This window comes from Theobroma umbraticum, unplaced genomic scaffold (genome assembly GCF_002168275.2).
Source record: "Theobroma umbraticum cultivar Fairchild unplaced genomic scaffold, ASM216827v3 scaffold_20.0, whole genome shotgun sequence".
NCBI classification, from domain to species: domain Eukaryota; kingdom Viridiplantae; phylum Streptophyta; class Magnoliopsida; order Malvales; family Malvaceae; genus Theobroma; species Theobroma umbraticum.
The window spans coordinates 1,333,296-1,360,475 of record NW_018397266.1 but is presented as its reverse complement, the minus strand read 5'-3'; the positions used below and the strand labels follow the sequence as shown (position 1 = coordinate 1,360,475).

Genomic DNA, 27,180 nt, shown 5'->3' with positions numbered 1-27,180 from the left:
CTTTTGATTAAATTTTTGTATTTTTATTTTAAATTAAATAATTTTTTATAATTAATAATTAATTAATTATTATTAATTAAAATATTTATTATTATTTTTTATTTATATGATATTGATATGATATTGTTGTGAAAGATAAAAAATATGATATAATCATGATACAATATTATATTAATTTGTTATATTATTATTTATTATATATATGAATATGTCAAATTAATATTATATAATATAAAATAATAAATAATATTTTAATTAAAAATATAAAAATTTATTTAATTTAAAATAAAAATATAAAAATTTAGTTAAATTTAATAAAAATATAAAAATTTATTTAAATTTTTTTATATAATTAGAAATTTTCTTAGATATTATGTTTAACTTTTTTTAGTTATCTGCTACAAAGTACTTGATCTATTCCCTGACGCAGCAAAACATGCCATAAATTCACAATTAGAAATTATATTTACATTTCAATTGAGCTTGGTGCTGTACAAATAAGAAGCGGTAAAACTTGCTAAAACAACATTTGGCTGGCTATGAAGCTTGAGAGAATAGGTTTATGACATCAGAAAGAAAGTAGTGCAGACAACAGGAATCTATTGAAATATCTTTTTAAGGCCTTTCTTATAGGTGTCTTGTTATTTTTCTTTTTCTTTTCTTTTCTTTTTGAGAAGAAATGATGAAACCGTTGAATAACTGTCTTTGAACAGCTGTCTTAAACTTTTCCCGAGGTTTAAGAAGTTGTAATTTGTACTCTTCACTGGCAAATACTAACAGAACATTTTCAGTGAGCTGTAACAGTAATCAAAATGTTTGCCTTTTACCTAGTTTCGAAGTTATTAGTTAATCCCAAATAATAGTTGACTCCAGAACTGTTGCACCCAAATCCAGCAGCTAATGTAAGAGCAAGATTTAATATAATTTCTACTAATTACTACACTAACGTAAAGAGCATGAGAGGAAACACCAAGAAAAACAAAAACAAGGCAGTCTTATTGCTACAGCTATATAATTTTGTCATTGCAGGCATAGTGACAAAATGTTTTTTAGCACAACACTGCATTTGCAGTTATTGAGCATGCAGAAAAAATATAGTTGTGTATTTTACTTCACATGAGCTTCCACTACAATTATGAACAGCTTACAACAACTATCCTTCAACAGTAAGTTGGAAAGGAATATTGTTTCCATTACCCGATTTTTTGGTTTTCGGGGGAGGGTGCAAATTTTGTTACCTGTACCCGCTGGTTGATCGGGCTTTGCTAAGGTCTCAGCCACCTAGCTTCCAACCATATGCTTTTGTTGAGGAGGAAAAAGTGGTAATGGTAAATGATGTTCAGGTTCCTTTCTCTGCCGTTATGCTAGTTTACATACTGTACCAACCAGTCCAAGCTCTGTTTAGTCGACATTATCAGTGAATTTAATAATGTATCAATGATAAATATGAAGCAGAGCAGAAGGAAAAAATGGCAAATGAATATTATAAATACATAATTAGGAACCAGCAGCACTATCAGGCAGATGATGCAAAAGAAAATTATTTTACAACATAATTCCATCATGTAGTGACCATACCATCATGCATTCAGGCAAATCATTATCTTTGGTTCTCATATGAATCTGCAAAACAGACAAGAGTATTAAGATTGCCGGAGATTTTTAATGTATATCGGTATATAGATTAGTGCTAATACAAAGACATTCTGAAGATATTCTTCAAGGAGAACAATGATCAAGTTAAGATAGTACTGCAAAATGTGTGACAAATAGTTACATTATATCGTTCTCAATATAAGTATTTACTTAATTATTGGTGTAGAAATTAGTAATTAAATTCAAAAAGGATAATTATAGTTTTGCAAGCTAAAATAAAATATTTATCCTGTTTCAACCCTCTGTAGAACATAAGGCGGTACTGTGCCTTGCTTTTAGTGATATTATCGTGTATAATTATCTGCATAAGATTATCGACGAGGGGCAAAAATTATCTGCCTATCTCTGTTTCATGAGGCAATTCGAAGCTTCTACATCTTTCAACAGCACATCCTGATTGTAATATTTTGTTACCTCAATGACTTGGTGATATGATGCATGTAGATTGCCATCCATAGAAGCCATTATGACGACCCCGGCCGCAACAGTTGATGGCCAATAACGCAGCTGTTCGTGGTCTGACAGTGCAAGCACTGCTAGATACTTGGCCCGCTTTTCGACCTCTGCATCAGCCTTGGCTGCTCTCAGGTAGAACCTAAGATAGTTTTAGGAAAATAAATCAAAAATTGCAGCACGTAGTGTTCATAGAATAAATAATTAAAGGAAAAAGTCAAAAGAACGTGCATCAGCGTTTGAGTCTAAATGTGTTGAACACTACGTTCTTGGGACTTGGGAGGAAAAAGTGTACCACAGGAAGTTATATATGGTAGGCAGGAAACATTGGAAGTTGAGAACCTCCATCACCAGCCATTCCATGGCCACCACTTCATTTCTGCTGTACGTGTTGCTTCCCATGCAAAAATTCTTTTGCCGCACACTGACATATGTATAGCCACACATAAATTTAGTTTAGCAAGGTCCTTTCGTCAGAAAAAAAAAAATTCAACTCAAAAGGAACTATGACCCTCATTCTAAGGTTATTTTAACCTTTTCCATTGGCCTAGGCCACAGTGGGCTGTAATAAAGCATGTTAAAACAATCTAACAAGTTCCCATCGTTATTTTCTATGTTCCTTTAAAGAGGTTCATCGAAAGAGTGCGACTAGCTAGTCACCTGTTATACGGCTGATTTTCTTCAATTCTTATGGCCAACGCAAGACAGGCTATTCCAACGATCTGAAGACTCCTTCTACTTTTAAAGTATCCTTTACTAAGGAATCTGTCAAGCAAGCAAACTCCAAGGAATATTGTCTCCTGCTGGAAATCCTTTGCAGTACATTGCTGCTTATTGATAATCAGAAAACATACCCAATCAACTTTTACAACTCATTACAATTAAACGAATAAAGAAGAGATTATAATGCACGTTGCAAGCTAACAACAAAAAATAATTTGAAAATGCTCAGGGTTAAAAGGAGAAACACAGCAACGGAGATTGAGGTTTAGCTCAAAACAATGAGTTCTCAGATGCCTTAAGCCTTAACGATCAATGCCATCTATATGAAACGATCGACTTAACTTTACAGTTTACACCCAAGACTCATTCAGTTACAGCCTAAAGGGGATTCGATAGAATCTCCCACAAGGCACCGAAGTTACCGGCCACCGAGGTTAGCACAATCTATCACCAGGCGGTTCAAACAGCAAAATGACGAAGGAAAAATAAAAAATAAATAAACAAAAAGAAAACTTTCAAATAGCCTTGGCCAGTAAAAAGGAAGCAAAGGAAAGCGAACTATGGCTGGGATTCGTAGTAACCGCCGTTTCATGAATAGTTGAATAACACGAAGAGAAGTTGTGGTATGTCTTTCCATGCCTTAAAAGTAGTGACGTGTCAAAATATGATTCAATTACACCGTGCTCGTGGAAAATCCTCAATGCAGAGAAATATCTCAAATGTAGTTTTTGACTTGTGCTTCTTCTTCAAACGTGTCCAGAAAAGAAACTAAAGATCTAGTGCTTTGAGAAAACCAAAGATCCCCATAACGATTAATTGACTGACCTCAACGATCCAGCGGACGATGAAAGAACGTTGTTGGAGAATAAGATCGCCGTAGTCAGTCGCGAATCGGTATTCCTCGGCATAATCATGCAAAAACACTTGCCTTCTCTCTCTCTCCCTCAACCTCTTATAAGTCTCCTCGTCTTCTTCGTCTTCAAAAGTCACCAACTTAACAAAAATAGAACAAAAAAATCACTAGAATTAATTCAAATTAAAAAAATTCACTCAACGGAATAACTGACAAATGTTGTGTAGACTTATTACTGTATGATTAAGTTGACGCTCATCTTCAACGCGTGAGGCAAATTTAGGATCTAAAGGCGAGGTTGATCTAGAGAATTGTTCTTTGAACTCGAGAAAAAGAGAGTAAGTCAATGAAGTAGGAGAGTCATTGCTCGATTTCTCTGAGAATTGGCTTCCAGAATCGAAGAAAAGAGAAGGAGTGTAATCTGACAAATCTAAATCTGAAGTTTCCGGGAAAAAACCTGATTGCAGCCCAGAAAACGCAGTCTCGTGACTCGATGAGTCATCAGAGACGACTTTCTCAAATGAGAACTGTTCGTCACAAGCGAGTTGCGAAGAATCTAAACCGGAGAAGCTCTTCTGCTTTTGGTCCACAACAGACTCCGAGTTCGAAACGGTGAAATTGGAGTCAACGACGTCGTTTAGATTCTCTTTGAATAATGCAGTGCCGAACTTCGAAGTTGAGCAAAACTCAAAGCCGGAAGTCACCGAAACGAGGTCGTTCTCTTTCTTCTCCGATAAGAGTTTTGTGGTTTCATGAGGAATCAGCTCGACGCATGAAATATCCGATCGCGTAACGGCTTCCAGAGAAACCGAAACCGCGTCGTTTTTCTCAATTTCCTTCAAATATTCGCTTCGTCTCTTCAACTTAGAACTTGGTTCACCAAAAACACGAAAATCAGCACCAGAATTGGATTCAACGCAAGAAGATTCACTCACTTCGACTTCATTTCCTTTCGCTTCTCTTTCCTTCTTGTAATACGATCTCGTGATCCTCCTAAACTGCGAACCTCCAATTTCATCATATCCTTGATTTTTAGCTCCATAGCCACCTTGGATTTCACCAAACTTCCTCTTCTTCGGAGTTGAAACTCGGCTCGAATTGCAAGAAACTTCATTGGCGTCGAAGTAAGAGCAGGAACTGGAATCAACGGAGAGAGTCGTTCGCTTTTGGAGAACAAATGGAGCGATCTGAGAACGCCTTCTTCGAGGTCGCTTTGAACGGAGTTTCTTCTTTATAAACATCGTCGTCTCAGCTGCTGGTTCAGTCTTTTTGTTCTTCGATGATTTGATCTTCGATTTCATTTTCAGTGATTTTGCTTAGATTTTGATTTTTGAATTGGAAGTTTTGTTTGGATTTAGATGTTTGAATTGAGAGAGATGGTGCAGTGTGTAATACAGAGTGTAGAGTGTGGAGTTGAAGCTAAGCGGTTTATGGACGTTGTGGGAGTCGTGGGACTGGGGAGGGTGACAGCATTTTTATGCTGTATGCGGTCTCACGTCAGCACCCATGCACCTTCATTATCATATTTTTTTTTAATACGAAAAAACATAATTATTACAATATTACTTTTCATACAAAAAGACATAATTTTCCATATTAAAAATACATCAATAAATTTTTTTAAATTAAATAAATATAATTATCTTTGAAATGGAAAAAAATGGATGAAGGGAAAAAGAAAATAACGGAGAATTACTTAAATTATTTCAATAGGTATCAAATAATTATTTTTCGTATTTGAGTTTTTAATATTTTATAATACTTCAACAATCCTATTTATACATGTTTTCCATAAATATTATTGACAAAATACTTCCAAATTATCAATAATAGATAAAAGTTACTTAGAAAAAAAAAAAAGAGAGCATTTTTAAGGTTACTAAATTTGTGGATGATTAGTTATCAAAAAAGTTATAAAGCTATCTGATACTTCAGAACATTATATTTAATATTTCAATAAACTTATGTTACGGAATATTCATAGAAATAACTTTCAAGGTACGTCCAACATTACCAAAAAATAAATAAATATTGAAGATAATAATTGATTTTGAGGTTATTACTTTGCAAGCTAAGATTATTAAAATGTTATAAAATCATTTAATATTTCAATAATCAAGCATCAAACATTCTAATATTCTTAAGTTTGTGAATATATATCTATATACACACTTGATCTAAGTGTATTTATATTTAACATTTTATTAACACCTAGAGTGAATTAATTCTAAGCTTCAATTGGGACCCATTTTTTTTTTCATTATTTACTTTAAAATTTTGCTCTTCGAGGAAACTGTTATCTTCCCATTTTTTACAGTGCTAATTTCTAAGTATCCTCCATTGTCAAAGATTTTAACCCCATGCAACATCGGTGAATAAAACTACACGAGAGGCCAGTAAGGTTTAGCTAACTCCTTGAACCAAAAAACGTTTACTGCTGCCATGTGAACAAACTAGTACTCCATTGACTGCAACTAAGCTTACATTTCATTTGATTATAGCCCACAAACAAAAAAGTTGTAAATTATTCATAAACTTTAGGCCGCCCCTGGCACCTTTCCTCTGCTACCTCAATCAACATGCTTATTTCCATCATCAAAGCCGGTTTTTCTCTTGTTTTGAGGGGGATGGGCCTTTCTGATATCTTCCATTTCTTCCTCCGTTGGTTCTGCAAAAATAAGTAGTTGGTTATGGCCATGAAAGTTTACTTCAGTTTTTCGGTCTTTTGTGCCTTCGCCAGGCAATTGTAAGTCCAGCACTATGTGCCCGCAGTTGAACCAAAGAAAGTGATAACTCTAAAACAGAAATACGAGATGAGAAGATATATTATTGTAAGCTTCACACACTTTCATGTCAACGACCCTCCTAAAATTTGCTTCATTATAAACACCAAGAGTGATTTTGCAGTTCAAAACAAAGTTTTGCATCTTCATTTAAAAATGATTCCTCCAAGGTTATATCTTTGCCGAATCGGTGAGAAAAAGATATTGCTCCCAATGGCAATAATTTGGTACTCTATGGTGCTAAATCAAGAAGAGAAAAAAGATTGGATTTAGCAATCTAATGATTAAATTCCATCTTTTGCTGATACATGGACACACAGGCAAGCACACAAAGAGAGCCATACCTCAGGCAATATGCTTGGCCAAAGTAAGGATCTTGACATGCTTTTTCTTCCTTAGCTCATGAGGTACAGGCCCAAATACTCTAGTCCCAATTGGCTGGCCTTGCTTATCAACAAGTACAACTGCATTATCATCAAATTTGACCTCACTACCGTCACAACGACCCCTCTGCATGGCAGCCCGTACAACCACACCATAGACAACCTTTCCTTTCTTCACTTTTCCATTAGGCATTGCTTCCTTAACTGATGCAACTATAGTGTCCCCCAGTCTTGCTCCTTTCTTCCCCTTTAGAGCTTGTATACACATAACTTTTTTTGCACCTGAGTTGTCCACAACTTTGAGAACAGTCCTCATCTGTATGAAAGTCCTTTGCTGCTGTAAAACGTCATGAAAAAAAAAAACCCCACAAAAGTCTTGTTTAAAAGAGGTAATAAGGATTAGACATATAGAGTTTAGATTAAACAAAGGTCATTTAGGATTGACTTAGTTAAATAGCTGAAAATGAAGGCAAAAATATGTCTTCCCACCCCCAGCTAAGACAGACAATTAAATAAAAGTGACAGTATCTAGCCTTTGGTTAATATAGCATACATTTTTCTACATATAAGCACAGAATCATGTTTGTCTCAGAGGATGGAAACTAAGACAAATCTACAATAGCATCATCTCCTTGGTCTTTGGTTGAGGATGCTTGAAAGCCAGCCTGGCAGCCTCCCTTATTATTATCAGTCAAACTAAAAATTCACAGAAAAATGGAATCGATTTGGAAAGTTGACATGGTAACCATGGGCTCAGTACAATTTCAGATTAAGCTAGCACTAAGCTCAAGTTCAACAGAAATCAGAAGACGAATGTAGATTTGGTTTAAAATTTGCTCTAATCTGTCACAGACTTACAGCAAACTCAAGACATCAAGGCTCAAACTCACTGAAAACTTTTAATAGAATAGTTAAGAAGATAATAGTCAGTAGACAATCGGTATAACCTCCTAGTCAAATTCATTTACTTATTTCCATCACACTTTTTGGAAGATTATGAGAAACCTGTTCCTGGCTCTGTACTAAATAGATGAAGTGCTCAATAATCTGAAGCACATCGCACATGAAGCAAATTAAACTTCATCAGAATTACCTCATAAGCTTAAAACAAGCATTGGAAAGAATCACTCACCTGAGACCATACATTGTTGCCCACAACCTCATTCGACGCACTCTGCAAACCAGACAAGTTATTTCCAGGCCCTCCTAGCAATGAGCGGCCCACTAGTTTTGTTTTCCATCAGAAAAAAAGATACAGTGAGTCAACCAGGAGAAATACATTAAAGAATTAGAACCAGAATCAAAACCCCATTTTCATTTAAAGAAATCTGGGTAATACTAATAGCTACTAGAGAATTGGGCATAGGCTCCCGAACATTTTAATCACTAGCAAAGCCAAGTTTGAACAACCTTCAGCATTCAGAACCCTTCAGCATGAGACTATCTACATTCCATCATCAACATAATCTCATATCTTACCGTTTCTGATCCAACATCAACAAAATCACTACTTGTAGTAATAAACAGAAAGTTCATAAACTTACGTACCGCGGGAACATTTAGAGGCAAAACTAGCCGCCATTTATCCACCAAACGTTCCACCCCGTAACCTAAGAAAGGGAAGAAACGGAAAATCCTTTTCCTGTATCTTGCCGGCAACCAAATTGAGAAGCTTGAAAATTGAAATGGTAGAGAAGAAACCCTAAACAATTCAGCAAGACTCGTTTTGGGCTTTAGGCCCAAACCTTGACTCTCAGCCTTCAATTGGGCTTTAGCCCGATCCCTTTTTTTTTTTTTTGTAATTTACAGTTGCTTCTTCCACCTACTATTCAAAGCTCATTAAGTCTTCTCGCTCTCTCTATTTGGTTACTGAGGATCTGTGAAGCTCCGTCACCAAATTTTATTCGAAGCATTTCAGCATTTGATCTTCGCTGCCGTGTCAAGTCAGTCTTGTTGCAATTTTCCGTCGTTTTATCTGAAATTTCCCCTTCTTTTCCCATTAACTTTAATTCCATAGCTTTTTGTATTCAATTTTTGCTTTTCTATTTGTTTCAATTAGGTCCATTGAACCAGTACAAAAAATTTTTATGGGTTTGGCCTCTATTGGCACTGCTAGTGAAGGCATGCAACTCTGCATATTTGATTTGAGAAGGGGCCAGCATGAAGGCCAAGAACTTGACAAAATTTTATTCTTCTTTCCTGCTGATTTGCCCTTTTCGTCTCAACTCTCAGTGATTGGGCTCAGTGAAGGGCTTATTACATTCACGCGGTCAGTACTAACAACCGCTTTCGTGATGGGATGCATTCGAATTAAATTAGAACTAATTTTGTAGCGTAGCTAGTTCTTTGAGGAATAATTTGAGTTTCCCGCAGAATTTTCTCTCCGGAGGCGGCTTGCGAGGTTATAGAAGCAGAGAGACATTCTCATGTTTTTTACGAGGCAGAGCCGGATATCTGGATGATTATGGTATGGACGTGGTTGTAACTTTCTTGCATGAAATATTTTACTGTGTCCATCGTCTTCCGAATGATAATTTTAGAAATAGATGCATAAATGCTTTGTTATTCATGTCAATAGACTGTGTTGAAATCATTTTAACATTATATAGAAGTATTTCCTTAATTACCGTCGTTTTGTTGGAAAAGAAAAATGTATATATATCTTGGTCAATCTGAAACAGTTTGGTCCCTTGATATTAGAATTTGTCATTATAACCTTTGTCAAATCTGTTCTAGGTAAGTCTGATATCTGCTATACCTTGTTGTAGGTAGTGGAGAAAAGTAAGGAGTTGGAAGCCATATGGCGGATTGATGCATTAAGAGAGGTTCTTAAGGAAATTCACTCTCTTTTCATGATGTTTCATGGATCTATAAGAGCGTTGCTTGACAAAGAACCTGGTGGAGAACTAACTCGAGCTCATTTATACCCTTTCATCATGGATTATCTGAGAGGTAAATTGTTATGAAATTTTATGGGTGGTTAAAATTGTGCTAATTTTATTTGTCCCTTTGACTTTGATTCAAAATTTTTCATTGTAAGTCACTAATTGTCAGCATGTCAAAAGCGGTCTCCCTTGGATGAGTGCTGCTGGGGTAATGCTGAAGTTGCTGTATCAAATGGCCTTCACTGGATTTGTGCTTCCAAGTTTTGCTGAAGTTGCTATATCTCATGCCTTATGTATAACTTTTATCTTTGAGGCAGATTTTCTGGTTGGGAAGAAACTCCAGTTGCCATCATTCCGTGACTGTTTAAAGGAACGAAGGACTGTACAGATGCTAACTGTAGGACGGGAAGCTGCAATTGAAGTTCAGGTTTGTGATTATACAATCTGTTCGGTAGTCATATGTACTTGAAATGCTAAAATTCATTCATATTTTACCAAACAAGTGGTTTAAAGTTTCTACTTTTGATCAAGAAACTTAAATTTTGGTAGTTTCAGGTTATGTTCCCTTGTAACCAATTCATTAGTGACCAGATTGTATAATGTCAAATTGATAATTTCTGTGGTTGAATGAGTCTGTTCTGCTTACAAGTCTTTCCATAATCATATAGTTTAATTGTGAGCTTTGGGGCCATCATTACTCCGAATCAATTGATCCATCAAACCAATTTTTCCACCATAGGTGTAAAAGTTTCCCATATATTCTTCCCACCATCAACTTCTAGCTATAAAATTAGTGCGAAGTGACACTATAGATATTACTGTAATTATTTGTGGAATCATCAAGATTTTTCTCTCTTGTCAGTTGGCAAGTTAAGACAGTCAATTTCATCTGTAAGGTCCTGAATCATGAGTCCTCTATAGAACTGCTACACACTTATCAATATCATGTTGTCTTATTTTCTTCTAACTGTATATATAGGTATAGCATTAATGGATGAAGGGAATTGCACAATTTACAGGCATTAATGGATGAAGGGAATTAAGAAAAACTAGTAAAAGGAGTTTAATAGAGCACTAGATGCTTCTGTTTGCTTTGTTTTTTAAGTTTACAAGAATAAAAGATATAGCATTAATGGACGAAGGGAATTGGACAATTTTGATGGTTGATCTTGTAATTAAATGTTTGGTTGTTCCCAAAATGCGTTTGGATAGTCCTATTTGACCTTGTATTCCAGTTGCCAGAGTTGAGAGCATTCTATGGTTCTGTTTTTTTGTTCTACTCCAATTTTCAAATTGGTTTTATACTTGAACTGAAACATTTTAAAACCAGGATATTAGAAGCTTATTGCATTCAAGTATTGCTTCTATGCTTGATTAAAACTCTATCTATTTGTCTATTGTAAGCATATAAGTCAAATTGTAAAATATGTACCTTAAAATGGGAGTTGTGCAATTGTTATTTCTTTATAGTTTTAATGATTCCATCTTGTTTTGGCAGACACTGGTCAGGGTACTAGAATCGTGTGCTGGCAACACATCGTGCTCGTCACTCATTTTATTTCAGGACCTGCTCGTATCCACAACACTTTCCCCTGTATGGTCCAATTTTTGAAGCTGATGTAGCTAGTTTTCTCATTTTTGTTAGATGCCTCACCTTTTATCCTAAAGTGGCATAAATCTTCAACAGCTAAATAACTTTACCTTGTCAAAATTCTGATAGGAATGATTCCAGTTAGGCATTTTTCATATTTAATACTAATGCTCCTAATGATCTTGTTCTCAGGAGGATACCATAAACTTATTCACATATGCTGTTCTAAGGCTAACGCCACATGCACTATCCTCTGGTGCAAGTTCCTGGTCCTATTTACGCAAAGGAAATTCTTCATCACATGTTGCTACTGGATCAACCTTGGCCCACTCTGGATCTGTTTCAGAACAATTTTATGGCTCACGTGATACTTCTCCTGCTGGAGATAATAGATATCGTATCACAAGGCCCTTACAGCATGACAAGTGGTTCAAAGGGAAGGATGGTTTTCTTGGTACTGATATTTGGGGTATTGATGCTGGTAGCTTGAATGTTACCACTCCAACAGTTTGGCTACGGCAGACGGAGGAGAGGATGTATCTCTGTGCTTATCAGTACAGAAGCCTTACATTGATCCTTCTTATTCCTTTTGCATCCATCCTCAATGGGGAGCAAGGTGTTTCAATTGTGAAACAACAACTTCTTGAAAATGTTGGTTCTTACACGTGCTATATATCATACTTACCATCAGCATTTCCATTTGTCAACCAGTTCATTTAAATACTCTTCTGTTAGTTTCACACATTCGATGCAGTTTTCTCTTTGTATCCACGTTGTCTTTCTTATAGAGTTGACTTGCCTCTTGTCTAGTGTCACTTCTTATCCTTCAAAATCTTCCTTTTGTATCTTAGATCCTTTGCCCTCCTATAGAGCCCTTTGCCTTAGTGGTTTCTGCTTGTTTGGATTGCAAGTTATGATAGGTTATGTTTCTCTTTTTCTCTAAACCAACAGCACTATTTTGGGCTTGATATTAGATGTATATTCCTTTCTTTCCAAGTCTTCTTACATAAATTTTTTTGCCAATTCATTCATTTGTCACACTCAAAGTTTTGGCATCCATCTTTTTCAATATATAGTTGGTATGAAAAAGGATTGGTGATATAAACATTTGAAAACCTTCGTCTTCTTGATAGTTATAGTCATATTCTAAATGACACTCCTTTGTAGGACATCCCAAATGAAGGAATAAACATGATGTAAGCATCAAAGTAGTCCTAACAGACAATGGTCCTTATTTATTAGGTTCAACATAAATACACCAAGTTGAAAAATGATATGTTTCCATGATCAGCACAGCTGACCATCTCTTTTTTGTTGCTTTTTCTAAAATTTCTAGGCATCACTAAAGATTTTGAAAGTTGAAGAAAAGTTGTCAAAGGGATGGGGTGGAGAGAATGCTTATCACGTTAGTGGGTACCGTTACTTGTTAGTGGATGGTAACAGAGAGATATCCAGGGCTTCACCCCCAGCAAAGGTTACAACACTTACAAAGGTAATACACATTGCTGTTGTTTTGCATGGTTATAACAAATTGTTTGCTTGAACATGAAAAAATTGAATACTTATGATCAATTTCAGTGATTTAAAGTTTGCCAAATAAAAGGTGTTAGTATTTGTTGTGTCTTATAACTAGGTGATAATCAAATTCAAATTACACTTTAAATATTATGAAGAACAGTATTGTGGATAGGAGAGCATGGATGAGTTGAGAAATTTTAATCTTGCTTTATTAGGGGTTAGTGTTGCATCATTTTGATCATGTATATTTTGTAAGTTATATTTTTTTCAATTTTTATTATCATGAAATATGTCTGCCTTGAAGAATGGATTAGTGGATGTTCAAATATCTTATGCACCAAAATTATGAATTTGGAACTTCATCAATTGTTTTGTTGGCCAACTGGGTGCCTTATTTATTTACCTTTTCTTGGCAACCTGATTTAGAGCAAGGATCATAACCATTCATGGACACTTATCTTTCTCCATCCTTCAACCTTTAAAGTTAGTGGCTGAAGATTCACATAGATTTTTGTGAAGCCTAGATATTGAAAATGCTGATGGCTTACAATGTCTAGTTTCTGGGTCAGTGGAAAATATTTAAACAACCTTCTTATGGGGATCTTACAATTGAATCAGTTATGTTTTTGCTATTTTGCTAGGTTGCTGCTTACAGGCAACAGCGTTTAGGAGTGGTCCTGACTCCTGATAGAATTAAATTGAATTTTAGCATGTCCTTCTAAAAAATATTAAGTGCCCAGAGTTCAAGTGACCAAAGCACTAAGCAAAATTTTGCTCTTTCTTTCAGCAAGTTCATAGTATTAGATGATAAGATTGGTTTTGATGATCTATTTTACAGTAGACAGCCTTTATGCTTGTTCTCTTTATTGTTCCCTAAAGTTTATTCAGGTCAAATTTGATATCCAATTGTCAATTAAATTTCAGCTCTAAGAGTTGATAATAAGTTACAGTTGATGGTGCTTTCTGATGTTATCTAGAAAGTAGATGCTTCCCACCCTCAAACCTTCTTGCAATCCACTGAGTTATCAAGCTAAATTGTAAAGCCTTTGATGGCTCTTTGTTTTCATTATTATAATGCAGGAATCTTTGCTCGCCTTAAATAGGCTTAGAGAAGAAGTTGATTCAGAAAAGAGTCGAGCAAAATGGGATAATCCAGGTCATGACAAAGATTTGGAAGTTTGCATTAGAGCGAAAAATAATGCTTGGGCCATTGCTCGTATTACCGGAGGGAAGGAGCTTTATATGGTACTAGAGAAAGCTAATGAAACGCTCCTCTACGCATCTGATGCTGTTGAGAAATTCAGTAACAGGTAGTGGATTTTAGCTGTGATTGTGCAATAGTTCTTTCTACAAGATTGTTATTATCACTTTACAATTTATTCCTATTTATTAGTTCTTATTTCTCATATCTTGACTTTCTTCTTGCACATGAAAATACTCAAATATTTTATGGAGGTACGCAGTTATCATCAATTATTCTATCAAAGTATAGTTTGAGCTATAATGATTTATTAGTGAATAATTCTCTGCCCTGAGCTATTTCTTATTTATTATATGACTAAACCCATGGTCCACCCTACTTTAAAATGCATCTTTTCCTGAACACCAGAGTTTACAATATGATATCCATGGGATTTCAGATCTTTCAAAGGCAAATTCATGATTGTTATTTCTATGACGCTTGCAGATATTGCAGTGGAGCATTTTCTTTGGACTAGTGAAAACTTCCGGAGGAATTGGTATCATAATAGTGTAACAATAATGAGAGATACATATGGTGGGTGAGCATTTTCTTTCCCTTGCTTTGGCAACCTTAGCAGATATGAGGTTTCCTCTCACTACTGATATTTTTGGCATAAACTTAAAAAGAGAAAAGCTAAGCTTCTATCAGTTGTATGTAAAGTGTAATTGGTGGCTGATGCATGCAAAATTGTTTATTTATTCATTTATTTTTCTCTAGTGCCCTCATATTTTTCTGAACTGTTATTTATTTATTCTGTACAAGACATGAAATCGAGCACGGAGCCAGTGAATCTAGGGCAAATAGAAGAGCTGAATACTTTTATCTTCTCATATAGATGTAGTGTAACTTGTAAGAGTATGTTGTACTACTTTTGGCCTATTTTGTCATCCTAGTTTTCCACATGGATTTTTTGTTCTCAAATATAGAGAAGTCATTTCCAAGAACTGCATATGTTTTTCCCTTTGGTTGAATGAAAAGCCCTTAAAGCTAAAGCAGATTACTCTTCTAAGAGAGCTGTACGGTATACTTAAGCTATAACTGCTAAACAGAAAACATCAACAGCTAAAAAATTAGGGGGAAATGATTCACTGACTAATGTTGTGTAAAATGAAATACAAATTAATTCATTTTTGATTAATTTATATCAGGGCTGGGTTAATGGTCATTGACAGGCATTTGTTCGGGTTAGTTAAAGAAATGTTTTTTTTATTTAATGCAGTATTTTTTTTATCAAATTCAAGAATAAATTACACATTAATTATAAAAAAATTTACAAATATCATCTTAATCAGAATTTATAAAACATTTTTATATAAAACATATTTTTTATATAAATACTTTTTCCATATAAACAAGACAAGTGCTATTACACGTTTGATTCAAAGAAAATATTTGTATTTCTTATTTAATAAACTAAATTCAAAATGTTTTTATATCTTGAATAAAAATAGACGTTTGATTCAATGATAGTATATGTATCTCTTATTTAATAAATTAAATTCAAAAATTTTTTATATCTTGAATAAAAATAGAAAAAGATAACTAAACATTCCATTTGTTTTTATTGAATAATAATTGTTTTTATTTTTTAACGGTAAAATATTTTCATCTTTTAAGTTTTAATCTAAATTTCAAGTGGGTCTATTAGTTTTTAAAATGAATATTTTGTCTTAAAAAATATTTTTCACTAGACACATAAGTTTAACAATTAGTCAATCATTAATATTTTTATTAGTTTAATAATGTAGTAATATTGAAAATATAATTTTATTTTTTATTAATATTAAAAATTATTATTATATATTTTTTATTAATTTAAAAATTTTAGAGAGCTGAGAATCGATCGGTACTTGTTTTTTTTCAAAAAATTATATAATAATATTTTAAATTTATAAAAAAATATTTTAATTTTTTCATATTATTTTTTAATTGTGTTTACACTTTTAAGATAAAATATTTATTTTTAAAATTAATAAATTTATTTAAAATTTTGATTAAAACTTAAAAAGTGAACATATTTTATCAATTCTTTAATAACTCTTTGACCCAAACCCTGTAGTTGTTAATCAAATTAAAAGGCTTAGGCCCATAAACTAAACAAAGGCATAGCCCGAACCTTGATAACCATTGGGCTAAAGATGCAAACGCCTACACAGAAGTTCAAGACCAAAAACCCTACTTTAAAAGAACTAGGGTTTTCTTTCAGTCGTCGGAGTCTCTATAAAGCGGCTCTCTGCTCATCCGTTTCTCTTCAAATCAGATCTCATCGGTGTAGCGCCAATCAAGTAAATCTCTACTCTCCCTCTTCTTTTTTCTGCATTTCTCTTACTTTTTCATAGATTCTTAGCTAGTTTTTCGCTATTTTTTTATTTTCTGTTTAAATTCTTAGGGGTTTTCAATTTTCTAATGATAGCGCAAAATGTTTCTGATGATGATGTAAATCATAAAAACTTTCGTTCTTCTGAGAGGAAAATCGATGCGGAATCCTATATGGAGACCTGAGCTGAAGAGACATTTTAGTTTTCCCGCTATTTAATTTCAAATTTATATTTTGCTTTTTGTTTTTATTGATTGATTTTTCATGTTTGCCTCTGAGGATGATTGAAAATGAAAACTTTCGTTCTTCCGAGAAAGTGCATGCGGAGAATTTCTGGAGACCTGAACTGAAGAGGCTTCATTTCATCCTTACTGTAAAAACTTTTAATAGTTTTTGTTAACTTAGCTTATATTCGTTTTACAATTAGTTTTAGGCAAAGATTTTATTTTCAATTTTAGTTATTATATTATAACTTGTAAGTGACCATTTCTGGAATAGACATTGAAGGTCTTCTGTCACTCTGATGATGTTTACTATAAAAACTTTCGTTCTCCTGAGCTAATAAATGCTGAAAAATTATGGAGACCTGAGCTGAAGAGTTTAAGAAGATCATTTCATTGTGATACATGTGGTTTCTGTATGAAAATAAAGTAAAATGAAAAAATTGAACTGGGGTTGTTTGTCATTTTAAGTTAATTAGGTAAATCTTTGAAGAACTAGATTTTGCATATGTTTTCACTAGTAATCCTTTGTTTTTTGTTTCATTGGGCAATTTTCCGTGCAGCTATAATGATATCATTTCCATTCGGGCAATTTTTATGGAGCTGGCATAGTTATGCATTTTCATATACTATTAGTGTTTCAATAAGTTTAGTATTCTTTTTGTAGGCATTGAACATTGTTCCAGTCCCCATGCGGGTTCTATTTTCGAGTTATTGCTATTTTCTTAAGTTTCCTGTGTTTTAATGGTATTTTGTCTTGCTTTTGCAGATCTTTGTTTTGGTTTTACTGGGAGATAGTACTGAAAACTTCCATAGTTGAAAATGAGGTACTAATTGGTCAATCCTTTTTCTTTTCATTGGCTCGTTTCTGTTGCTTTTCATGTATGATACACTAACCCTTTCTTTTGGTTTGCTTCTTCTCTCTTTGCAGTCGGCCAATGGAAGAAGAAGTAAGTTATTTTTTATGTTTTCGTGTAAAATGTATTATGTTCGCTTATATTCATCTCTTGTTTATATATTTGCCTTGCAAAAGTCATTACCCCAGTATCTTTCCTATTTTTTATTGTCCAAAAGCTTATCAAAGTGTTTGTTGCAGACGACAAAGAATGAGGAAGAGGAATTTAACACAGGACCACTGTCCGTTCTGATGATGAGTGTTAAAAATAACACTCAGGTAATATGCCCATCTTCTGACCCCTAGCAAATACTCAACTACATTTGATTGAGCGTGTGCTTATTTAGAACTAAATTTGATTTTTATGAAAGCAGGTTCTCATCAACTGTCGTAACAATAAAAAGCTTCTAGGCCGAGTGAGAGCCTTTGATCGGCACTGCAACATGGTTTTGGAAAATGTCAGGGAGATGTGGACTGAGGTTTGTGTTTCTTTATAGTTTGTATGCTTTCCCCCAACTTATGAATCCATCTTTACATTTTAATAAAAAGGTTTGAATTGTTTCATCATCCTATTGTACAGGTACCAAAGACTGGGAAAGGCAAGAAAAAGGCACTTCCAGTTAACAAGGACAGATTCATCAGTAAGATGTTCCTTAGGGGAGATTCTGTTATAATTGTTCTTAGAAATCCCAAGTAATGTTTAGTACATTCGGTGGTGTCAATTATGAAAACTTCCTTGAGAGTATGGACTCTGCACTTGCAGTGGATTGCCCTCTCGTCCCTACTCCATTTACCTTCATCACTGTCTCTGGTACTGAAGTTAGTGTAGCAAGTATTGTATTGGTTGTAAATTACTAATTCTAGTAACTTGACAGAAGTGTTTTTTGAGTGACTTTTGCATGTTATGTGTTTCCTGAATCAGTACCGGTTATTTAGAGATGTGAAATGAACAGCAGGAGAGGATGTATGAAATGGTTATGTCATGTCATGTCAGAACCATGTTGGATGATCAATGCTTTTCAATGTTGAAGCGAGGCCAGCCTAAATCTGACAACGTCTAGTTTCTCCCTGAATGCTATCTTAGTTCTGCTTCTCATCTGTCTGGTTTTTTATCTTCTCCTTTGAATCGTAGCTTGCAGACTCTTCACATCATTTAATTCTTAAAAAACTCTGCAACCCCAACAATAGAGAAAATAAGATCAGAGGGATACACCAAGAGGTTAGGCTGAAATTAGCTAATCAAAAACGTTGCTGAACTTCCCTTTTATAAATCTATTCTAAAAGTTCGAAGAAAATCATGAAAATCGAATTTGAAAGCAGAGATGACAAATCAAGAATAATATAACAAAAGTTAATATTAAATAAAGTATAATATCCATGCAAGTTCTTAAAATATACCAAAAAGGTTTATTAAGTTTTTATATTTTTTTTGTGTTTAATTAAAGTGTTTATTTTTATTTAAAATTATACTTTTATTATATTCAATTAAATATTTTATTTTTAGATTAAATAAGTATATTTTACTTTTTATTAATTAATTATAATTAATAAGAATTACAATTGTAAATTATCATATCATCTATCACTGTCTGTGTCATATTAATGATAACACTGACACTCAAGCTGTCGCTATGAATTGAGTTTTTCTGTTTTGCCCAACCACGTTTCATAATTGGTTCAGGGAGCTTCAAATCAAACTCCAATGATTTTCTTGATATTTCATACTAAAATATCAAAAACAGGGCAGAAGTTAACAAAAAAAAACAAGAACTTTGATGTGTATTTCATACTAAAATTTCAACTCATTATAATGTTAACGTTTAAATATTTTTAATATAAACCCTAAAAAGATAAAAAGAAACTACTATAAAAAAAAGAAAAAAAAAGGATATAAGATATTAAAAAATGAAAAAAAAAAAGCACAAAACATAACCTTGAAAGGTGTAAGAAAGACGAATAAACCAGATTGAAATGGAGAGTGTATAAATCATAGAGCTAATAGATTGATAGAGCTGGAGGGTTATTTGCTATTACAATACCTTATAATGAGTTACGAAGTATTCTCAAGCCTACCAAGCAACAACCTGTCTTTTGTTTTATTAGTGAGTAGAAACAGCACAGCTGGATTCAACCTATTAACTCCCACTTGGCCACTTTCCATCCAAAAAAGCCAAGTTTTTCCTTGTCTATATACAAAATAAATGGCAGCAGTAACTGCTTTCCGTGGAAGCTCTCATGTTTGTTGTTGAATCTCTTTTGGCCTTCAAATGTTTCGGCGACCATGTCTTGGTTTGGTAATATGGGTTTTGAGTTAAATTTAATCCTGTCTACCTTCCTTAGCTAAAATTAATGGGGGTGGACGGTTTTAAATTCAAAGATAGAGAGAATCTGTGATGATGGCACTGCCATTGACAGACAAAAGGTGAAGAACAGCCCGTGCTTATCCTTCCCAGAAAGTCAGGTCGTGTGGCTCAACATATCTTGCAGAATATTCTACGCCTCCTTTTCTCCCTACCTTTAATGGCTGGCGTGTGCCTGCCACAAGCATCCAAAACAAAATATCATAAGGCAATCTAACAGCAGATTGCTGACAGTAAATCAGAGGAAAAAAACACAGTAAATTATGATGAATTACTATATATTTTGAGCAATTTAGTCATCAAATTGGTCAAGCAACCAGGATTAATAAACTCTAACGCTCTTAGTAATCAGCAGTATATAGTCATTAGTAACTAGAGAGAAAAGGTTCAGGATAACTTAATTTGTTATTCTTCAGAGATGGAGACAGAAAGAGAGAAGGCAATTTGAAATACACAGGCTAAATTCAGTGAATGGAGGAGGAGTAAGTGATGAAGGCAAATGGAAATGGGGAATATTTTTTTAATTAATTCAAAGTAAAGTAGAAACAGGTATGATGACCGAAAGCTAGAAGATATTTCACTAATCGAGGGGAAACCACATGGCCAGTTCGTACAAGGCAATGAATGAGTAGACATGATGGCTAGTAGTGGGTGGTCATGTTGGAAAGTTGCTCAGATATCAGTCTTCCAATGCTAAAAAGTGAAAGCCGACACTTCTTTGTTTTCCCAATTTTCTTTTTCTGTTTCGGTTTCATAAAATAGATCACTTGTTAATCATTTACTTGATCCAAATTACATAATGAAATCTATTACGGTGAGAATGAGAAAGTGAGTTATACAGTTCAAATATCATGTCAAATTTTAAAAAATAATAAATAAAATATTTTAATTTTATATCATAAAAATTTTTTAAAAAACTTGTAAACATAAATGTTATATATCTTTTTAAATTAATCTTTTAAATTTTATAATAAAATGAAATTCAATTCACACTAAACTCATACCAAATACTTCCTAAAAAACGACAAGAACATAATTGGATTGAATAAAAGAGAATAACACATCAAATAATTTTAAAAAATAAATAAAATATTTTAATTTCATATCAATAGGTAAAAAAAATCTTTAATAATTTATATAAATAAGAATGTTTTACATTTCATTAAGTTAATTATTGAAAAAAAAGATTAATCATAAACACTAAACCAAACCAAACCAAACTCTCCCTGTTTGACTTGTTATTAACAAATCAGAAAAAATTTGTGTCTTCTCAGTGCTATTTTCATTTTTATCCCCGATATACATTTTTGTAGTACTTTCATCAATAGCAATAAAGGGCAGAAAACTTTTTCATGTAAGTTCATGGACTTAAACCCAATGACAGTTAGCCCTCAGAAGGGAAGACTGGATATTTAGATCACGAGATCAAACCCTGGATCCTGATAAGTGTTCATGGTGTCTTATAAATTTTCTCACTTATAATTTGAACAGAGAAATATTCTTATGAAAGAAAAACAATATTGCTGGGTCAGCTTTTACAGCGTCTCGCTATCTCATGCCTGTAAAGCGCCTATCATGTGAAAAGTTTCCGACAAAGGCCATAGGCCTGTGCTATTCACACGCCGGGAAGCTTTCCCCCCAACTTCGAAGCATGTAAATCTTCTTATTTCGTCGTATATGGACGAGGCTTGTGCCACACACACGCCCTGTCTGCGTTTTAATCAATCATGATTATTACCTAAAGATTCTAAAATCTCAGGCTCAATCGACCTTTTAACTGTAGCCATGGTAGCAACACTTTTGATCTTCCCGTTTCAAAACCTTTTTGACATAATGCGCTAAGGACACGCCAATTAATGTGTAAACCTACGTACTCTTGCTATAAATATGCATAGTCTCAATTCTCTTGACACCCCGAGCCCCACCAGAACAGAAAGAGCTCAATATTTAGACTCTACACTAACATTTCCCATGGCAGCAAACGGTTACGTTGATCCTGAGAAGTTTAAGTTGCTTTTGGAGGATCAAAAAGAGAGTAAGCAAACAGAGAAACACTTTAAGTCCAGCGAGACTGTCCGAGACATTGTTCTCGGCGTCTCAGATGGCCTTACCGTCCCTTTTGCTCTCGCCGCCGGTTTGTCCAGCGCCAACGTGCCATCCTCTATTATTCTTGTCGCTGGTATTGCTGAAGTTGTAGCTGGTGCCATTTCCATGGGCCTTGGCGGGTACATTATTCTTTCCTTTTAAGTCAACATACTAAAGAAAATGGATATATTAAGCTACTTGTACATGAATGTTGAACAGATATCTCGCAGCAAAAAGCGAAGCAGAAGTCTTCAGCAGTGAACTGAAGCGAAAACATCAAGCCATCATCGACGATCCTGAGCTCGGTACATAGACCAAAGCAGAATTTGGCGTTTGCAATGGTTTCTTAATACATCCATGCTTTAACAGGACTGTTTCCTTGAAATGCAGAGGCTGCTACAGCTACAGAAATTCTATCAAAGCATGGGATAGAGCCACACGAATCTGAACCTGCGGTGACAGCTCTAAGAAGGAACCCTCAACTCTGGCTTGATTTCATGATGAAGTAAATTTCTTTTCAACTACCTATTATACATCATAAACATCTAATTACCTATATACTACAAAGTACTGACCAAAACGGTAAACAATGGCTATATATGCCAAAAAAAAAATTGCAGGTTCGAGCTTGGATTGGAAAAACCAGATCCCCTAAGAGGATTAATAAGTGGGTTAACAATTGCTACATCCTACGTGGTGGGAGGATCGATGCCATTATTGCCATACTTGGTCTTTCCAGTTGCTGGAGAGGCTTTGGTAGCTTCCATTGTTTTGACGATAATTGCATTAATGATTTTCGGCTTAGCCAAAGGCTACTTTACAGGCAGTAATACTTTCAAGAGTGCTATTCAAACTGCCTTCATTGGAGCTTTTGCTTCTGCAGCTGCTTATTACTTGGCTAAGCTTATCAAATAATAATAACTCAACAATAGTATTGATCTTCCCCTCCCTTTCTAGCTTTGTAGCCCTCTGATGTGAAGCATCGGGGCATATCCATTTTCATTTTTGAAGTTTTACGTTTCTTTTTCCTTCTAGCTAAGTATGAATGACTTATATATATTACCAAAAAAGCTTAGACAATATCCCATGTGATTTCTAATTACTTTTACTGGTAATTAAGGAGGGTGGAAGAAATTTTGACTTGAATTTAATTTACTCTAATAGGAAAATTATCTTAGTGCCATTGGTGGAGTTTCTTAACTCCACAAATGAGCTTCATCTCATGTCTTATTAAACTATAATTATTTATAAATTCACATAATTTGAACAATTTGAAAAATAAGTTTATGAAATTTAAAAGACATAATTGCATTTAATTTTTATGAGAAATAAGTCTAAATTAATTCAAATTGATTCGAGGTTATTTGAATAACAATTTATATTATATTTATCATTATTATAATTGAATTGAAGTTTAAAATAAGAAAATAATATATATATTATACTTAGTTCAAGTCCTTCCGTTTTTCACATTATGTTTTTGCAGATAAATTACGAATAAGATGGTTAGAATGATGTACACATTATTTGTTAATTGATTTTCCATTATATCATAAACAAATTATATCTTCTTTCTTTTATTTTTGTTTGAATTTAAAATCATATTGTTGGACGAATTTTTTACGAATATAACTTTTCAATGTCTTGTGCTTTTTAGAGATACTCTAAAAACAATGCTTTAATTTTATTAAACAATGTTATGAAAATTTTATTCTCAAGTGTTATTTTAACATAAATATATTATTTTTTATTTCTTTGTAAAAAAAAGTAATCATGACGAATCAAACACTTATAGCAAGTGACTCTAGTAATAAATTTTACACTATTATATAATTGACAAGTCTTGTAACACAAATTCAGTTATAAAAATTATAAAAAATATTATTAAAAATACCAAAATAATATTGTATTATTCAATTAACTTCCTATTTATTAAGATTGATGCCCACCTTTAAATTAATTTTCTCAAGCAAACTTATTTCTTTTTCACTTCACATGCACTAAAAGAAAATCTTTTTACTTAAAAAAATACAGAAATGTCTATTTCACAAATTTTTAACTATATTTCAATCTAGTTTCTTTTTTTATTTGAAAAAGAAGAGATTCATATACTTTTTGAGTAAAAAAATACACGTACTGAGACCAAACCACTATGAATTAGTTCATGTTATCTTTGTAGTCTAAAAGGATTAAACCATTATGTTGCTGTTCCTCACGTGTGTGTCACATTTATAGAGATGTACAGTACACTCATTTATAAAGAACTTAAGATCTTTTGTTTTTGTCTAATGTGGGATAGAGGTACTTTTCTCGTGACACTCTTTCACCTGATTTCGACAATGAGTCGACCACTTTACCTACCCTAGGTCTTTTGGACCCGAGCGCTTGACGTGAGTCAGACGAAGTTCGATTCGCTCTGATACTACTTATCACGGGTCATTATTCTCTTTTTCATAAACGTACTTATAGGGATGTACAATACACTCACTTATAAAGAATTTAAAATCTTTTATTTTTGTCTGACGTAAGATAGAGACATTTTTCACAATTATTGTATGTGAGACCACCCAACCAGGAACCACACCAAGGTCTGTTTTCCAATTTATTACTCGCACCAAGACAGCCTTTTCTTCACCTTTATTTCTACCATTTGGATTTTGGCATAATCATTCAGTTAGGTACCAAACAACAACAAGAAAAGAAGAGTTAAAAAAACACACACACACACACGCGGGTTTTCGCCATGGCTGGAGAAGAAATCATCAGGGGAAACATTGAACCCGAGAAGCAAAGCCTTCTCAATCAGCATAAGGAAAAGCATTTCACTGCAGGGGAGATCGTCCGCGACATCATCATCGGCGTATCCGACGGTCTCACCGTGCCCTTTGCTCTTGCCGCTGGATTGTCTGGGGCCAATGCCACCTCTTCCATTGTTCTCACCGCCGGCATCGCTGAGGTTGCCGCTGGTGCCATCTCCATGGGACTTGGCGGGTAGGTATCTATTAGAATTTCAATGGTTTAGTCTGATAGTTTAGTGTTTTAATATTTTCATTGACGGATATCGTTTGGTTACTAAGAAACTATACGAGAAAGAAAATCGAACATTGGAAAGAGATTGACAACATTAATGACCGCAATTAATTTCGCAGTTTCCCAAAGGAAAAGGAAGTGTAAACTATAAAGATGTTAGTAGGATTTTATGGGCTGTGTTTGGCTGTATCATAATGATTTCGTGTACAGGTATCTAGCGGCTAAAAGTGAAGCCGATCATTATGCTAGGGAGTTGAGAAGAGAGGAAGAAGAAATCCTTTCTGTGCCTGATACAGGTAACCAATTAAGTAAATTTGAGCCTTTCGATTTCGTTTTTGGTTTGTTTGATTAAGTTAAGGATGACATGAACTTGCGAATTAATGGGTTTGTTTTGGAAAATGCAGAGGCGGCGGAGGTGGCTGAAATACTGGCGGAGTATGGGATAGAGCCCCATGAATATGCGCCTGTCGTTAATGCTCTCAGGAAAAGGCCACGGGCTTGGCTTGATTTCATGATGAAGTAAGTCATTCTCTCTCCTTATCATTAGGTCAAAACACACATTAAAAACTTACAAATCTTGGTGCGGTGGCCTTCACCGCCTCAGGGCTGAGCCATAAAACGAAACAAGTGTTCTGTTTTTCTGTGAATGAACACAGAGTCAACATTACTAGACTTTGACAAATTTGAGTGGCTCCACTGTCACTGCCCTAAAGCAGAATGAAGTGCCAAATTTGCTTTTGAAATCCTCAGATAAAATGCTGGGTGCCCTTTCCATATGGAGACAAAGCCCATGTGGTCCGGAGACAGGGTTGATGGCAATGGCATGCAACTTGGGCCTTATTGTTTAAGGAAAACAAAATATTCTCTTGGTTTCAGAGATTTCGACCTTTTTCGTACATAGATTCATAACTTGGGGACACTTTTCCGATATTGTCATATTGATCCAATCCTAAAATATTCATTCTTCATCTCCATTGGATTATTGAAAGGTAAAGGCACCTTGGATTTCAGGACCTTTGTTCCTCTCTAAGTACTAAATGCCATTGTAATTGAAGTTAAATTATTATATAATGGAAAGATTTACTTGGGTATTTACACTGCATATTCGACTTAAAGTTTATTATAAGTGAATAGTAGAAACAGTTAAACTATCACTATCTTTTTTTTTTGTTTTCTTTTGGGGGTGGTATGAATTGTCATCATCTTTATCATCCAGGTCGCTTTCACAATTACTCCATGGCTTTTGCATTCGCAAGTTGTGTGCGTTTAACTGATATGATGGTTAAGCAAGTAATTTTCTGATTCTGGAGTGAGATTCATTCACAACCCGTCAGGCTTCCGTGTTCCCATTGTTTAAACGGAATCGACATACATACATATACAGGCAACCATTGATAAATAATGCTGGTAAATACAGGTTTGAGCTGGGATTAGAGAAGCCAGACCCAAGAAGAGCATTACAGAGCGCATTCACCATTGCTATTGCTTACATTTTGGGTGGATTGGTGCCCCTCTTTCCTTATATGTTCATTCCAAGAGCTAGGGATGCTGTGGCTGCATCAGTGATCTTAACCATAGCAGCACTCCTGATCTTTGGCTACGCCAAGGGTTACTTCACCGACAACAAACCCGTTAAAAGTGCTTTCCAAACTGCTTTCATTGGTGCCATTGCATCTGCTGCTGCTTTTGGCTTGGCTAAGGTTGTCCATCCGTAGGCCGTACCAATCTATGAACTAGATAGTTATCTTGCTTTTTACGGAAGTTTATTCGTGTTTGTTCTTAACGACAGAATTATCTGGATTTGTTTTCGTCTATTTAATGTGCTTAATTAGATTAAATCCGATATGATTGGTATTTTTCTCCTCATGTTCTTATTGCCACCTATGGTGAATTAGTTGCGATCAAAGTGCTCCTCCAGACTGGTACTAAATCATCATCTTGCTGAAATGAAATGCAACATGTTCACAATTGGAAAGATTAACAATGCAATAATTTTGAAAGGCATGACATTGATTTTGGAGATCTAAACCTCGAGGCGTGAGATCCACCAATCAGAGCTACCTGCTTTAGCTGAGTGACTCAAGGAGGGGAAGAAATGCCCTTCCTTTTGCTGGCAATATAGCTCAATTCTTGCCTGCTTGGGTTTGTGTGTGTTTGTGTTTTTATTTACTATTTCAACCCAAA

The 27,180-nt window shown here is 34.4% G+C and overlaps 6 protein-coding genes and 3 non-coding genes across 14 annotated transcripts; 7 read left to right on the top strand and 2 right to left on the bottom strand.

Annotated features, from left to right (window-relative positions):
- Positions 1-998: 998 nt before the first annotated feature.
- On the bottom strand, positions 999-5,109 carry SDS (Cyclin family protein). Of its 3 annotated transcripts, XM_021437419.2 has the most exons (8): positions 4,143-5,109; positions 3,922-4,001; positions 3,658-3,825; positions 2,770-2,936; positions 2,405-2,533; positions 2,071-2,251; positions 1,579-1,623; positions 999-1,397 (listed from the first exon to the last, which is right to left on the bottom strand). In XM_021437419.2, the coding sequence occupies exons 1-8, from the start codon at positions 4,984-4,986 to the stop codon at positions 1,365-1,367; spliced, it is 1,647 nt and encodes a 548-aa protein (XP_021293094.1). In that variant the 5' UTR covers positions 4,987-5,109; the 3' UTR covers positions 999-1,364. The 3 variants fall into 3 exon arrangements, with proteins under 3 accessions (XP_021293094.1, XP_021293092.1, XP_021293093.1); XM_021437417.2 differs by having other exon boundaries at positions 3,922-5,109; XM_021437418.2 differs by having other exon boundaries at positions 999-1,376; positions 3,922-5,109.
- A 1,021-nt stretch (positions 5,110-6,130) lies between these two features.
- LOC110423051 (Ribosomal protein L14p/L23e family protein) lies at positions 6,131-8,551 on the bottom strand. Of its 2 annotated transcripts, none has more exons than XM_021437154.2 (4): positions 8,400-8,551; positions 7,984-8,075; positions 6,813-7,185; positions 6,131-6,353 (listed from the first exon to the last, which is right to left on the bottom strand). In XM_021437154.2, the coding sequence occupies exons 1-3, from the start codon at positions 8,431-8,433 to the stop codon at positions 6,814-6,816; spliced, it is 498 nt and encodes a 165-aa protein (XP_021292829.1). In that variant the 5' UTR covers positions 8,434-8,551; the 3' UTR covers positions 6,131-6,353; position 6,813. The 2 variants fall into 2 exon arrangements, with proteins under 2 accessions (XP_021292829.1, XP_021292828.1); XM_021437153.2 differs by having other exon boundaries at positions 6,813-7,188; positions 8,400-8,550.
- A 113-nt stretch (positions 8,552-8,664) lies between these two features.
- On the top strand, positions 8,665-14,813 carry LOC110423050 (vacuolar fusion protein CCZ1 homolog B-like). 2 transcript variants are annotated; one of them, XM_021437151.1, is made up of 11 exons: positions 8,665-8,794; positions 8,911-9,120; positions 9,225-9,318; positions 9,620-9,803; positions 9,906-9,944; positions 10,054-10,163; positions 11,235-11,330; positions 11,520-11,978; positions 12,664-12,819; positions 13,926-14,155; positions 14,533-14,813. In XM_021437151.1, the coding sequence occupies exons 2-11, from the start codon at positions 8,939-8,941 to the stop codon at positions 14,561-14,563; spliced, it is 1,581 nt and encodes a 526-aa protein (XP_021292826.1). In that variant the 5' UTR covers positions 8,665-8,794; positions 8,911-8,938; the 3' UTR covers positions 14,564-14,813. The 2 variants fall into 2 exon arrangements, with proteins under 2 accessions (XP_021292826.1, XP_021292827.1); XM_021437152.1 differs by lacking the exon at positions 9,906-9,944.
- A 1,449-nt stretch (positions 14,814-16,262) lies between these two features.
- On the top strand, positions 16,263-18,499 carry LOC110423206 (uncharacterized). Of its 2 annotated transcripts, none has more exons than XM_021437363.2 (6): positions 16,263-16,373; positions 17,396-17,453; positions 17,558-17,576; positions 17,723-17,800; positions 17,896-18,000; positions 18,102-18,499. In XM_021437363.2, exons 2-6 carry the CDS (start codon positions 17,449-17,451, stop codon positions 18,216-18,218), a joined length of 324 nt encoding a protein of 107 aa, XP_021293038.1. In that variant the 5' UTR covers positions 16,263-16,373; positions 17,396-17,448; the 3' UTR covers positions 18,219-18,499. The 2 variants fall into 2 exon arrangements, with proteins under 2 accessions (XP_021293038.1, XP_021293039.1); XM_021437364.2 differs by lacking the exon at positions 16,263-16,373 and adding an exon at positions 16,429-16,778.
- LOC149526737 (small nucleolar RNA Z159/U59) lies at positions 16,510-16,601 on the top strand. The gene has a single exon (XR_016351719.1). It is a non-coding gene; the product is annotated as a small nucleolar RNA Z159/U59 (small nucleolar RNA).
- On the top strand, positions 16,676-16,761 carry LOC149526736 (small nucleolar RNA Z159/U59). The gene has a single exon (XR_016351720.1). It is a non-coding gene; the product is annotated as a small nucleolar RNA Z159/U59 (small nucleolar RNA).
- Positions 16,922-17,006, top strand: LOC149526735 (small nucleolar RNA Z159/U59). The gene has a single exon (XR_016351721.1). It is a non-coding gene; the product is annotated as a small nucleolar RNA Z159/U59 (small nucleolar RNA).
- A 3,269-nt stretch (positions 18,500-21,768) lies between the features above and the next one.
- On the top strand, positions 21,769-22,976 carry LOC110423388 (vacuolar iron transporter 1-like). The gene is made up of 4 exons (XM_021437610.1): positions 21,769-22,106; positions 22,186-22,271; positions 22,357-22,471; positions 22,587-22,976. Exons 1-4 carry the CDS (start codon positions 21,769-21,771, stop codon positions 22,879-22,881), a joined length of 834 nt encoding a protein of 277 aa, XP_021293285.1. The 3' UTR covers positions 22,882-22,976.
- Positions 22,977-24,516: 1,540 nt separating this feature from the next.
- LOC110423305 (vacuolar iron transporter 1-like) lies at positions 24,517-26,937 on the top strand. Its single transcript, XM_021437493.2, has 4 exons — positions 24,517-24,957; positions 25,207-25,292; positions 25,401-25,515; positions 26,414-26,937. The coding sequence occupies exons 1-4, from the start codon at positions 24,710-24,712 to the stop codon at positions 26,709-26,711; spliced, it is 747 nt and encodes a 248-aa protein (XP_021293168.1). The 5' UTR covers positions 24,517-24,709; the 3' UTR covers positions 26,712-26,937.
- The last annotated feature ends 243 nt before the right edge of the window (positions 26,938-27,180 follow it).